Source organism: Poecilia latipinna, unplaced genomic scaffold (assembly GCF_001443285.1).
Source record: "Poecilia latipinna isolate Pla-1442-1.1 unplaced genomic scaffold, P_latipinna-1.0 Scaffold1112, whole genome shotgun sequence".
NCBI classification, from domain to species: domain Eukaryota; kingdom Metazoa; phylum Chordata; class Actinopteri; order Cyprinodontiformes; family Poeciliidae; genus Poecilia; species Poecilia latipinna.
In genome coordinates, this window is record NW_015113728.1 from 113,499 (window position 1) to 128,101 (window position 14,603).

Here is a 14,603-nt window from a genome sequence, read left to right on the forward strand (position 1 = left end):
TTTGGCGCAACACTGCAAAACCACAAAATCACACCAAGTATTTGTGGTCTAGTTTCTTGTTTAAATATCTTAGTACACTTGAAAAAGGACAAAATTAACTTACAAGTAACTATTCATTATTATCTGAAAACAAGCTCCTATTTTTTTTACTAAAAAGTTTATCTGTTAGTTTTGTCTTATTTCAAGTGTACTATTTGCACTAGAATCTGGACCAAAACTACTTGGTAAGATTTAGTGTTTTTGCAGTGCATCTCTAAATCTGGAGACAGAAACAACAGAGAGTTGTCTGTATACGTTCATGTTAGAATCTGCTCTGTCTGTCCTGAGTTTGCATCTCATCAACGGCTCCAATCAGATAAACATCAGCAGCGGTGTGAAGCTTTTCTTCACACAAAAATATAGGACGCAGTTTTAGTCAACCCACTTACTCCAATACCTCTAGGATGTTTTCACACCTGATAGTTTGGTAGATTTGGTTTGATTAGGGACCAAAATTGCAACATTTGCGACATTTCCAGCTGGCGAGGTTTGCTTTCACACTACACTGTGTCAAGCGATCCATACTAATCGAAAAACATTTTTACCTCCTCGCCTGTGGTGGTGCTGCAGCAACAACTATTGAACAAATCAAAGAAAAACCTCAGAAAAAGACCAACTTCCTTCTTCACAATTCGCAGCTTCTCCCAGTAGTGCTAGACTTGCACATTTATTTTTGGCTCTGTTGACCCAGAATGCCTTGCACTGTAATCCACTTCCTGCTTATATGCATTCAAACTGTGCCAGAGTTTACTTCAACTGAACCAAGTCTGCAGCCTTTAGGTGGACCAGAGTTCACTTCTTTGGTCTGCATTAGAGCTCCATTTTGCATTCAAACCTCCTCAAACGAACTGGACTTTTTTGACAGCGAGCTAAACAGGGCAGGGTGAATGCAAGTTCAAACCTACCAAGACATGACCTTTTACCCCAAATGATGGGCTATGAAGGAGAACATTAATCAAAGAAGCAGTCGACAGGGCCGTTATAAATCTGAAGGATTTACAATGGCAGAGATCCAAAGCTCAGGTGGAAGAGACTTTTGATGACAAAAAAAGTCTTTTTGGAAGAGTGGCAAGAAATAAGTAATTGCTGAAAGAAAGCCAACAGAAGTACTGTTTTCAGTTTGCCACAAAGTATTGTAGGTGGTGGAGCAAACATGGGGGAGAAGGCGATTTAGTCAGATGAGAAGAAAATATGTTTTTTTTTACCTTTCCTTCAACAAGCAAACATGCATTCAAAACACACAAACCCAATAAACCACATTGAGATCTGTGGCTGTAGCAAACACTTGTATTATAAACACTTGTATTTTATAAATTTCATTTAATTCAACGCAGAAATGACTTTTCATACAATTACATGTATAAATCAGAACAGAAAAAAAAAGAACTGGAAGAGAGTCAGGTTCACATTTCCGTACGACAAAGACTTTGTGACCGCAACATTCACATGATTCATTCAAGATTCACCGAGATCGTAATCTGACAGAATGCTCATTGTTTGCTCTAAAGTTTCACATCAGTTTCACTTGGATCAGTTTTTCCATCACGTTTACTCAATGTTTAGCCAAATACGACCACGCTTTACTTTGCTTTGTAGCATGAACAGAGAAAAGCAACGTTTCTTTTCCACTGTGATGTTTAACCTTTCAGGACAAATTCTTCAGGTTCTCATCAGGTCTTTGAATTCTGTATATAATCAAACGGCCAAAGACAACCACACATAACATGCTACATGTTGTAGTTTACAAAATCCCTAACTCTAAAAGCTCTTACTGTTTCCATCTGGGGGTCAATAGCAGCCAGGTGCTGCTAATCAAATGCACTTCATCATATCACCACCAATCATAAACACATGTATAGAATCAGAGGTTTTGCCAGAATGCAGCACTGCAACATTCAGCTGTGGGTTAACGCAAGATGGAAAGACAACAAAAACAAAACAAAAAAAACTGGTGCAAAAGGCCATTTTCATACTATCTGGAATCAGTCGCTCTGCAGAGACAAGAATCTCCTCTCAGACCTTACTTGGCCCTGGTTAGCATGTTGTTCTTACAATCGTAAAAAGTGTCATCGAGTGTGATTTGTTTGGCGCGGTTGTCAGGAGAAAGGCTTTCATTCTCGAAGTAGAACATGGAAGTGTCGCATTTCATCTTCAGAAACCGCAAGACCTACACCGCAGGAACCAAAGTGGAAATGTTTGGTCAGATTCGACAGCAACACATTTGGAGAAAACCAAAGTAGATGTTAATGCGAACACCCCATACCAACTGGAAAGCATTTGGGCTGATGATTTGAGCTGTGCAGCCAAACACGCTGGACAATCATTCAGTCACTAATTGAATCGTAAAAGTTTCAATTAAAATGCGAGGCCATCTGTGTGACAGCTGAAGCCTGGTGCAAACCTTTTTCATGAAATTGAACAAAGATCCGAAATGCGACGTCAAAACTGCAGCAGAAACGCAGACAATAAGTTGCGATAGGCCAATGCAACACGTGGCTACAACAAATTATAGAGCCCTCACAGGATGATGAGGCCATCATCATTTTTCTTTGTGCGGATGTTGTTTCCAGGGTGATGCATGATGTTAGGATTCCCTCACACGTTGAGCTTTGCATGTTGGCCAAACACATTATTTTTGGACCTATTTCACCAGAAATTCTCCTTCCACAAGCCTCTGCAACAGCAGTCAGTCTGTGGGCTGAAAATGGTTGGCAACCACCATTTTGGTAGCTGGCCTCTATCATACTACCACTGGATCTTCATGTTGCTTTCTTCCAACGATGGCTTTCTTTCTTTATTCCACTTTAGACCAGATTTGTGAAGTGTGTGAACAGTTCAAACATCCATTGCATATGTAACAGATTCTCTCACCTGCACTGCTTTTTATCAATGAAACCTTGATGACAGAAACCTCTGAAGGCAGGTTGGTTGTGCACTGGATTTTTTTAAGGGTATTAGAGTTACGGGGCTGAATAGAAATAAATGATTTTTCTTTTGTGAAGGCCGACTACTTGGTGCAAAATCTCGATAACGTATGCTAAGGTTTGTAGTTTGAACTTGACTTAATGTCAATTATATTCAAGTTGCTGTGAAAAAACATAAATTGTCCCAACATGCTATTGCCAGCAGTACTAGGAATGCTGAAACAAGGTCAGATGGATAAGCATTACCTGCTTTAGTGTGGAGTATTTGTGTTCATCCGGGAGCTGTTGGAAAAACACCACCTGAGTGCGCGAGGATAAAATGTCTTATTTTCCAGCTGCTCTTCCGCTGATACTTCCCGTCGTGCTACAACACGGCCATTTGTCTGTCCATGCATTAGTGACATTACCAGCCACCCAATCCCGCCGATTAATTATTAACGCCACTCTCCGATCGGTTTATTGTTTATTGCCTGACGGGTCTTGGCCACCAGTCGAGATGCTGGAGAGGGTTTTAAACAAGTGGTCCGAGGTCATGAGGCAGTGTCACGTCGGCAGCGCGGGACTGACCCCCTCGGACGTCCGGGCCGCCTGAGTTTGTGCCTGACAGGCTGTCGGCCGGTGTGGAGAGCGGCGTCAGGTCGGTAAATTCCCCGTAGATCGCTGTGAGTTTGCTCTTTTTTTTTTTTTTTTTTTTTTTTTTTTTTTCCCTCATTCTCTCCGAGCGGTAGGAAGTGACTAGCCAGGCTGAGTAATTATTTTTCTGAAATGAAAGGAAAGTTTTGTACACTCTGTCCACGAGGCCTGAACTGGCAGATGTCTTGGCAGCGCTTTGCCTACTTTCTGATCAGTTATTGCCTGTTACGGTTAGGCATGACTAATACAACAGGCTTATTGCTGTACTTTATTTTGTGATTGTTGACTTTTGCGTGGACTTTTGCTTTCCTGTTGAGCCCTGTAACCGTTTTTTTTTTTTTTTTTTTTTTTTTTAGATTCGACATTTTCATCCAGAGTGATTAGAGTTTTCCATCGCAAGCAGAAGTAATGAATTAAATTTATTTCTCATTCATCTCCCGGTGACAGATGCAAATAATGTTGTAAGTGTTGGCAAAACACATTGTCAGTTATTAGCCTCGCAAGCATTTACCTCGGCTTAGGGAACCTGAGCGCATGCTGCCATGCGAGAGGGAATGTATTTACACTATAGTGCTCTGTGTATAATGCACACCCAGTGTATACATTCCAGGTTGCAATTTATCACCGGGAATTTGACGACTTTTACATGGAAGCAGGTTGCTTTAAAAGACTGACTCCAGCGCTGCGTTACATGTCGTGTCTTTTAAGTACACATGGTGTTCTGAAACACTTAAGCTCTCATGTGGCTCGCCCTTTTGGGAGTGAAGATTACTGTTCCTGCATGCAAGACAATGAGACAGCACTGTTTCCTAACTCTTGGCTGTTAATCCGCGGAGATCGAGGTCTCTCTCTCTCTCTCTCTCTCTCTCTCTCTCTCTCTCTCTCTCTCGTCTTCGACCGAGGCAGAGTGGCTCCGAGCCAATTGTAGGCTATCTGTAGCTGCGTGGCAACTGTGATGGAGTGCTGATGAAAACCAAATGTTTTCTGGCCAACGAGTCCAATTAAACGCGCACACACGGCTCAGGCGCTGCTTTCAGGACATTGAACTGTTACGAGAAGGGTCACAAGGCCTCCTCCCCACCCTTTTCCCAGACCGTAATGTTGTTTATCTATTTGTGGATTGCACAACTTCTGGGAAGTTTGTCTCTCCGCCTAAGCAGTGTCACAGCATATTTTATGTAGCTCCACATCAAAGTGCCGAGCGAGAGGAAATGGCAGGACCACCTCTTGGACATAAAGCACAACAGCATGCAGCAGCATATTAGGTGGGCCTTTGATGTTTTTGGTTGCTAATAATGTCCTTAGAGAGCTGAATTTGATTTGCATTGTGTAAGGAGCGCATTAAGACAATGCAGGTTCATTAAAGGGAGCCTAAATGTTTCCATATACCCTACATCCTCCCCGGAGCGGTGTGAATGCCGCCACTTATTCACACTCCCTTACTACACTCCTTTTGTTCTTTTCTTTTACAGAGGATGTCTGCAGGACTTAACATGGCACCTTCCATTATGACTCCTAAACTTTTGCTTTGCCTGGGAAGATTTTCTTCTTTTTCTTCTCTTTCTTCTTCGTTTGGTCTTTGTTTTAGTGAAATAATGTTCAGACTAATGTTATTTTTGGTAGCCAGTAAAATAGAAAACCATCTCCCCACATTTCTCCGCCACAAATTTTGTCAAGATTTGACTTCACTTGATTAGAGAACTGCCTACACAAATTTTCACTGACAGCTGGAGCCAGTTTTTTTTCCACTTTTTTTTCTTTTCTTCCATATTTCACCAGTTTGTTAGATCTTCTGAATAACAAATTGTCTAGCCATAATTATGTCAGGGTATTCAGTAATGAAACGTTGAGGTCTAATAATGAGATACCTAACCTTGATGCTTAACGTCATCAACCCAATCAATGAGCTTTGGTTATGAAAAGACAAGAGAAGGAGACCATGATTGGATTGAGATTGTCAACAGATGGCACTTGGGAATATTGAATACATACTGAATACCCTAATCAGGATTCCCCTCATGTTATTTAATAATAAGCATTTGCCAATATTGAGTCCAGGTTTGATACCCTGTTAAAATCTAAACCATGCACTTAAAAATAGTAGCTTTAAAGTTCAGCGAAACGGCTCCAAGTTTCATCAGTAATGTTGTTGATGTTTCATACAGTTTGGAGCAAAATGCTACACCAAGTTAGGCTAAAATGTAGAAACATATTTTACCTGTTGGCAATGCCGAGACTTATGGCCAGTTTCAATAATGTAGAAACATTTTCTGAAAGGATTCTTTCTAATAAAGATAATAAAATTTCAACATGTTACAGTGGAACAGCATTTTCTTTGTTTCACAAGGGCAGGAGGGTGGGGGGATCCAAGCTAGCCGGGGGACCTCAGACCGACGTAACTCAGCTTTGAAGCTACCAACTTGCTAATATCTAAATAGATAATATTAGCTTATACCAGTCCTCAAGAGATGAACCTAAAAGCCACAGAGTAGTAAAAGCTGTCAGACAACAGCTGTAAAGATGCTTCAGTAGAGTTGTATTGCTTTATCAGAAAAAACCCAATGTTGCTACAGTATTAAAAATACCAAGATTAGTTCTCTTACTATTGTTATCGAGTTGGAAATTTTAGTACTGTAACAATCCTACATGACTCAGAGGAAGCTGAAGCAGTCAATACTGTCTCCCTTATTTTGCAGATTTTTCTAAACGGTAGCACAGTTGTGTAGGAAAACCCAGAGTCATTAACTTGACAAATGAATGCATGCAGCCTGAAACACTTGCACACAAAAATAGGATGTGATTTTCAGAAATTGTCTGCAGAAATTGTGGCTCCTTGCTAGGGTTGCTGCAGACAATCAGAGGCAATTGTTTAGTGAGAAAGAGAGAGACAATCTGGTTTCATTTAAAAATAATATGCAATCCAGTCTCAAGTAGCAGATCGAAACATTTCTCAAAGACGAAGACAAAAAGAGGCGTTTCGGATTTTTTACAGAAGCACTATCTGAAAGGTTAGGCTGTAGAATAGAGAAATGATTTGACTAATAGGACCTTTAGTTGATCTTTCATGTTTGTGTCAGATATTTAGATAATGTCCTAATATTAGTGTATCCCAATAAACAAACAGCAGTGACTAGAGTCTAATCCTTACCTTTATGATCTGAGCCACATTGTAGTTTTCTGATTGTCCATATTTTCATGGTTTGATGCGTGTAGGCGTCGTGGACAGACAGATCCATTGAGGTTCTCGCTCCAGCAGAGGAGGACATCAAGGTGAAGCCGACTGTGTTGTTTTCACGCAGCAAAGAGGACTACTACGGGAGCCTGAGCGAGGAGTGCAGAGACAGTCACATGGATAGTTTGAAGGTAAACACTGAGGTTCTTTCCATTTCTTTTGCAATTGCTAAATTAAAACAACCTAAAACCTGATCTTTCAAGCAACCTGAGTGTGAGGAGCCACCAGAGGCTAGATACCCTCAGCCTCCATTACCTTCTGCTGCAGAGAGAAGTACAGCAAGGAGACTAGAGCAAGTTCAGATTGCTGCATCTGGTAAGGCAAACATCTCTCTTTATCTTGTTTAATAACTCTTTGAGCAAAGTAGTGGGGGTGTGGGGAATGGTACTGTTTAATACTTAGTGTCTATGTTTAATCTGCAATGAAAAGTGATTAGAGCATGAAGTACATTTGATTTATCTTGCAGTTATTAAAGGTTTTAATCAATCCAAGGCAGCTGGGAGTGAGAGAAGTGCCTCGGCTGATAAGACAGCGTTTCCTGATACGAACCTGCTGGCTGAGAAAAAACTCCTGGGTGACATGAAAAACATTAAATCGCTGAAAGACTCAGGGATGTCGGGAGTTTTTACAGGACAAGCGGTAAGTTCACCGCTCTATTATAAAGTTCAAATAATCTGAGCACACTCCTGTTACTCTCAGGATTTTCTAAATTTATTTCCTATTTATGAAGAGCGAGATATTCTTTTGATTTAGATAGTTTAAATTTAAAACTTAAGTTTTCCATCTGAATTTTATTAATAACACACTGCAGTGCATGCCAAAATATACAAGTGTTTTTGCTAAGAGGTTTTTTTTGGGGGGGGTAACACATTTTTGTGCAAACACAATCTGATGTAGCTATTTTTGGCACTCGGCACATATTCAACTTGAGAAAGGGTGCAACCCCTATCAATAGATTACAGGAAAACTTGGCTCCTTGGAAGGAATTATAGATTCATGAGGGTGTTTATGCGCCACGTCCAACCATTTTTCTTGCTTTCTTGCCAGAGCAAGATGGTGGTCCTTCCCACTGAGGAGGCTAACCTGTCAGACATCGACTATCTGGTGCCCACCCACGACGAGACAGGTCAGCCCATAGCTGAGTGGAAGAGGCAGGTCATGGTGAGGCAACTGCAGGCGCGGCTGCTGGACGAAGAGGACCAGAGGAGGAAGGTAACGTCATCACCCACATCTACTAGTGCTTCATAAGTTATATTTAATTCAAAAGCTACTAACATTCACACTGATGGTTCAGATATTGAGGTATGCTATTGTCCACAATCAGCAAAAAATCTATTTTATTCAGAAGGTCTTTTTCTTCTTTGATAAAGCAAGGTTAGCTTACATTTAGCTTGTTTAAATTAGGAAGTGGCAAATGAGACACTGCAGCAGAAGACCCTTGTCTTAGAAAAACAGTGGTTGTTTTGTCAGAACAGCTCATCAATTTCAAAAGACAAATTACTTATGAAACATACTTATGAGCTGGACCAGCAAGGTTCTAGAGATAGAATAGGTAACAGCAGGGGCGCCTGCAGGATGCTAACGGAGGGTACGCACAAAGCTATCATTGCACCTAATCCACACGAATGCAGCCGCATCCCCGACACGCATAAACCAAACACACACACACACACACACACACACACACACACAGATATGATAGGAATGCAATGTGCATGGCACAGAGTCAGAAACGGAGATTCGCCGGTTCAGGTGGTGTGTCTGAGACTTCCAGAGGCGGAGGTGAAGCGACAATGTTTTCTTAATTTCTACTCTTTTTGACAAATTTAATTTTCCCAGTGCAATGTGACGCTGGGGAAGAGAGCGGCAGGTGTCACGGTCGGTCGAGGGAGACGGAATGGGGTGTCACTGTATAATCACATTTAACTTACAGAAAGAGCATCAAGTCGCCAAGTAAAAGTAAACTGACCAATAACATTTAGATTCAGGATGGACATGTGCTCACCTCCACAGACGCACGCAGATGTGGGCTACGTCCAGAATATTTTGGCACAAAAGACAATTTTTATTTTATTCCAAATTTTTTTGAATAGCAAAGGGGAAACACAATAAAAAATGCAATAACTATAATTTTTCTTTTCTTTAGTCAAAGGAAAATCTCAAGGTACGACAGTACATACAGCTGCAGGCGTCCCTGTGTAACAACACATACTGTGGCTCTTACACGTCCTGTACACATCCTGGTTAAAAATAAAATGCTGTCATAACCTTGCTTTTTATAGCCTTAAGCTAAAGCTCTGTTGAAGCCATTTTTTATTTCAGCCATTTTTATTTTCACATTCCGTCTAGATCACACTTGGCTTCAATTGTAGCGAATGAGATGAACCTGAAATAAAGTTCAGCCATTTAGAAAGATATTTTTTGGATAGTCGCTCATTTTCACTGTTTGACTTAAGCAATAAGCTACAGAAAAGCTGTAAAGGTTCAAAATGATCACATTGTACAAAGGTATCTGTCAGGAGAAGAGGACTGATACCTCCTGTGAAATAAGCAATTTCACAGCATCTAACACAAAAACACACAAGGTCCTATCTCACTGCAATTGGGTCTTGCATGGACTTCTGTTGATTTATGCCGCCTAACCCGGACATTTCCCCTGAACCGAACATTAGCTAATTTTTCTTCAGATGGATAAAGTTTTGAGCAATCAGTTTAGACCCAAAACCTTCAGGGATCTGGCTAGAACTGTCAGCATGACCGAGTCCAAGCATACATCCAAATCCACAAAAGAAGGATTTCATTAGAGGTAAAGTTAGTTATGGAACGGCCTAGCCAAGGTACAGAGCTAAATCTCTGTGGTCACACAATTAGTGCTCTCTGTTCAAGTCTAGATGTGGGATACTGACAGACTCCTACCAAAGAAAACTGAATCCTGAAATCGTATCCAAACGGGCTTCAACAAAGTATTAATTAACAGTGGTTATGCAACCAGGTTGCTGCAACTTTCTTCCCCAAGAGATTTGCTTTTCAGTGGAACCGTTTTATCATAGTCTCGATTTTTTTTTTTTTTTTTTTTTTTGCATTACATGTCAAGCTAGGAAAAATGAGTCTCAGAGTATTATTTATAGTTGGAGATGTCATGATGGCTGGAGTGGTCTAAACTTTGGCAAACCTGATGGGTAGAACTGGTCAGCAGTGACTGGAAATGTTCAAGTATGTTCTTGTTGCAACAGAAAGCAGAAACTCAAAGCAAATCTTCACAGTATATATGTAGCTTGGAGTTATCTTGTTCAAATATAAAGAAAGTCAGAAATAATTGTCAATTTCAATAAAAACCAGTGTCCTTTGTTTAATTTGAGCCCCTTAAAAGAACTTCTGTTTGAGTCTTTGTTGGTGATATCTAAATATATATTTTTTAAATCTAGTATTGTAGCCATTGCATTGTGGAATTGAGATATAAAACTAGAAAAAGTGATTTTAACTGTTGAGTCTGATCTATGTTTATGCATCGGTGTGGACAAATTTACTGACACTGCTGAAAAACAGTGTAAGAAACCTTTAAATGAACATTTGCATTGCAGTAGCCCAAATGTACAGTGGAAATAAAAAAAAGCATTATGCCATTTAATTGAATTATTCAGTGGGGGAAAGAAATGTGATTTGCGACTATAGTTGGTACCCCTATCAATCCTCTTAAACCAAACGTAGCTGAATATTTTTTCACAAAGTCTTCACAATAGCCAACAACATGGCACCTAGTTGAGTGATGACAGAAAAAAATTCCTTTTGTGTCCCACCATCACAAATGTAAACATGTATAGTTTGTATAATTTGTCAGTATTACAAATTATATCAATTGCTGACAAATTCCGTTTTAGTCAGATGAGATTGACTGAGTTTATCCGGTCTAGCGGACTCTACCAGTGAGCTAAGAAAGAGCTGCCCTTCGGCCCTTCAAACGTTCAGAAACATCTGGTCAAATTACAAGTAGTATGTTGTTGGTGATCAAATCAAGCTTATTCTATTTCAATCTGAGTCCATAGATCTAAGTCCTGCAGAACATTTCTGGGTTTGAGCTGCAGAATGTCATCATGTGAAATGTTATAGGAGGGGAGTACGTGCTGTCCTGTTGGCAAAAGGGTTTTTGTGCAAAGCATTTCCAGAATGAGTACTAATAACTTTGCTCCTACGGATGTTTCTTGAAACATAAACATAAAATAAAAATTGAGTGAGAATATGCTACTGCGGTTAAAAAAAAAAAAAATATATATATATATATATATATTATAGACCTCTTACTGAACTTGGACAGGTTTTCCCACTTCTGTACTTAAATCTAAATGAGAAACTCCTGCCACAAGTATTGTCAGTAGTGTGCATGATAATCTTTAAATCTGCTGACAACTGTCAGTCTTCGCTTCATATAGCGCTGATATTCAAAACACAAGTCTAGCCCCCAGGAGAAATATTTCCAACTACTACTTCATCTGTTTTACCACGTTAATCCCTTTATTAGTAATGTTTGATTTCTCTGTCGTTTCATTCTTCCTCATTGCGTCGCCTAAACAAATAGCTTTTGACCCTGTTCAAGACTATGATGAGAAAAGCACAAATTGTGCTGTGACTTTGTAATGCTGTTTTATATCTGCATTACATCTACATTAAAGTCACCGTTTATTTTTAATTGCTCGTAACAAATCATTCACACATAACGCATTGTGAGTCGAGTCATATTTTTGAGGTTTGGATGAGAGCTGTATAGCCGTTTTACTGTATCATTACTGTTTTCCCTCACATGCCAAATCATTTAAAATGTTTGATGGGCCCTGTATTCATCTGCCTGCTGTTTGCCTCTTCTTTTACAGGAAAGCGGGAGCAGATATGCCAAAGTCAGCTGGAGGTACTCCCAAGCCCACAATGCCATCCTGGGACCCTTTGGTGAGCTGCTGACAGAGGATGACCTCATCTATCTGGAGCAGCAGATTGCCAACGTCTCTCTTCAGAGGAACTGCGCAGGTTATGAGCTGGAGCTGGCCCGCCTCGCCGAGGAGCTCAGGCACATCCTCCCAGCTCCCATAGTCAACATCACTGTCAACACCCAGTTCAGGAACTTCAAGAGCCAAGTTCCCCTACCTGTGTGGTGTGGCCGGATCTCAGGCATCGTAAAAAGCATGTCTCTGCTCATGACCAACCTGACAGACCAGCCCTACTGTAAAATGCCCAACACTGAACTCATCACTGTGTTTTCTCAGGCACCAGACAGACAGATCTCCAACAGGGTGCGCAGGGAGAGCATCGAGGACGAAATCCATCAATTCGGAGTGTCCGTGAGGACTTTGAGGTCAAATTTCGAGAAACAGAACACATCTTTGTTGGATCACCAAGAGGAGAGTGTCGCGTTCTGTCTGTCCGCGCAGCTTGACGATGCGCACCTCGACAAACAGCTGAGAGAGTTGAAACCGGCTGCCGAAGCAGACCAGAACAGCGACTCTGGTATTGACAATGACGAGAGTGTCGCTGATGTTCAGGAAACAATCAGCCTTAGAAAGGAGCGCATAGTGGTCCTGTTTTTAGGTCACTGGAAAAAGTCTGTGTACACAGTGACGTTGAAGAGCAGGGATGCGGTCGAAAGGAAGATGAGCAGCGGAAACCCAGGGAGCCATGATGAGTATGGTTCTGGTCAAAGAGGCAGCGCAGAAAATGACGAGTGCGTTATGATGAACAGTTCATTGGGCCATTTCTTTAAACAGAGAAGTGCCGTCAACAAGATGATGGGAAACTGGAGGAAAATGATCTCCAGTGTCCCTTCCAGACAGATACGCAGGTAAGGCTGGATGACATAAAAACATCCCCAGTGTTCAGTAGAAATTATTCTACAATGGTACCGGTACTTAAGCACTTCTTAATTTCTGCACTGGGTATGGGCCAATGCAAAAGTATACTCTTTTAGATTTGTAACATTACACCCCAAGCGCAACTTTTTCACAAGGACTTGATGAGATGGCCTGACATGAAGAAGTGGGTAGTTGTGAAGTAGATGGAAAATGCTTGCAGCATGATGTTGCCACCACAAAGTTTCCCTTTGGGGATGGTATGTTCACACTCAGTAATGTGCAGTGTTTGTTTTTTTTTACCACTCATCATTTTGCATGTGGGCTAGTAGGTTAGGTTTTGGTCTGCTCTTCCCTGAATACATTCTTCGAAATGTTTGGCTGGAGGTAAACTGGAAATGGGACTTCTGGTTTTTCTGTCTATTCTAGTCTTTCCATATAGTTCAGAATAGGCAGGGGTTTCATATCTCAAGGATGTATACACCCGAATATCTGACATACCTACTCTATCTCCAAGGCTGGCCCATGACTTGCATGTTTCTAGTTATTCACTCATTTGATGACACCTAGAGGATATGCTGAAACACTGTTGGAGATATCGAAACAATTGTTGTACACTCAACAAGCATTTTTATCCACGAGTTTATATGAGTGCATATTGATGCAGAAAATACCTTCAACAACAATGACAAGATTATTACTATAATTGTTATCCTTGTTAATATTTGTAGTAGTTGTAGTAGTTGTGGTAATAAATAGAATAGAATATACTTTATTGATCCCCAAGGGGAAATTGCTTATTTGTTGAAAGCTACTCCATCATAGGTAAAACATACAAAATTTATATATATATATATATCTAAGAGTGATAAGTTCAAAATGACTAGATATAAATAAATTAATTAATCAATAAATAACCTACAAATGAGTGGAGAAAAAAATTGAATCAATTAGCACAGACTTTGCCACTGTAAAGCCTGATGGCAACAGGCAGAAATGACTTTCTGTGGTAAATAAATGTAGCTGTAGTAGTAATCTTGGAGTACTACTACTATTAGTAACCGTAGTAGTAGTAAAAGCAGCAGTAGTATTAATAGTACTAGTAGCAGCAGAGCAGTACTACTAATAGTAGTAATCGAATTAGTAGCAACAGAACTCGTAATTATAGTATTAGTAGCAGTGTTAATAGCAGTAATAATAGAACTATTAGCAGTGTTAATAGTAATGTATAAGTAGCCACATCTGTATTAGTAGTAGCAGTACTAGCAGCAGCATTAGCAGTAGAATTAGTAGCAGCAGTAGCAGTATTAGCAACAGCATGAGTAGTATTACCAGTAGCATCGTCATGAGCAGCAGTATTAGTATTAGCAGCAGCAGTATTAGCAGAAGTAGTAGTTCTGCTACTTCTGCTACATGACAAACTTTCAAAACAGTTTTTAGGATACCACATTAAACTTTTTAGAATAATTAACCATGACATTTCTGCATCTAGCTGTATGTGTTTTTGTTTTGTAACACATCAGCAATTTTGGGGGGAAAGAAAAAAAAAGAAAACTTCTCTCCCTTCATTTGAGTGCAGTTGCCAGTGATGTCTTGTGTGGTCTTGTTTGAGAAAGCAGCACATTCATTTAACCACACAGCAGTTGACATCAGCATGAATGAGCAGCACACATGCAAACATCTCGTGGTTTATTAACCAGAAGGAGGGTGTGAGTGATCAAATTATGACTTGCATGTTATCTTTAACTTATGAGTAGAGTGATTTTGTTAGAATGGCCTGGGGTGATATAAAAATCAGGGTTTTTGAGGTGTAGTAGCATTTGACATACAGTCTTTATGGGCTGCTCATCATTTCAGAATTGGTTTACTGTCTGATGACAGCAAATAATAATAATAATAATAAAAAAATATTCAAGTGGGAGCAGTTATCTTGGGAATTTGGCT

At 40.2% G+C, this 14,603-nt stretch overlaps 1 protein-coding gene across 1 annotated transcript in view; it reads left to right on the forward strand.

Annotated features, from left to right (window-relative positions):
* The window catches only part of espnla (espin like a), a 28,009-nt gene that overhangs the window by 12,172 nt on the left and 1,234 nt on the right, over positions 1-14,603 (forward strand). The window contains exons 6-10 of the mRNA XM_015052471.1: positions 6,810-6,959; positions 7,032-7,143; positions 7,295-7,467; positions 7,876-8,040; positions 11,694-12,652. Coding sequence (XP_014907957.1) covers positions 6,810-6,959; positions 7,032-7,143; positions 7,295-7,467; positions 7,876-8,040; positions 11,694-12,652 — 1,559 coding nt within the window. The remainder of the gene's footprint in view (positions 1-6,809; positions 6,960-7,031; positions 7,144-7,294; positions 7,468-7,875; positions 8,041-11,693; positions 12,653-14,603) is intronic.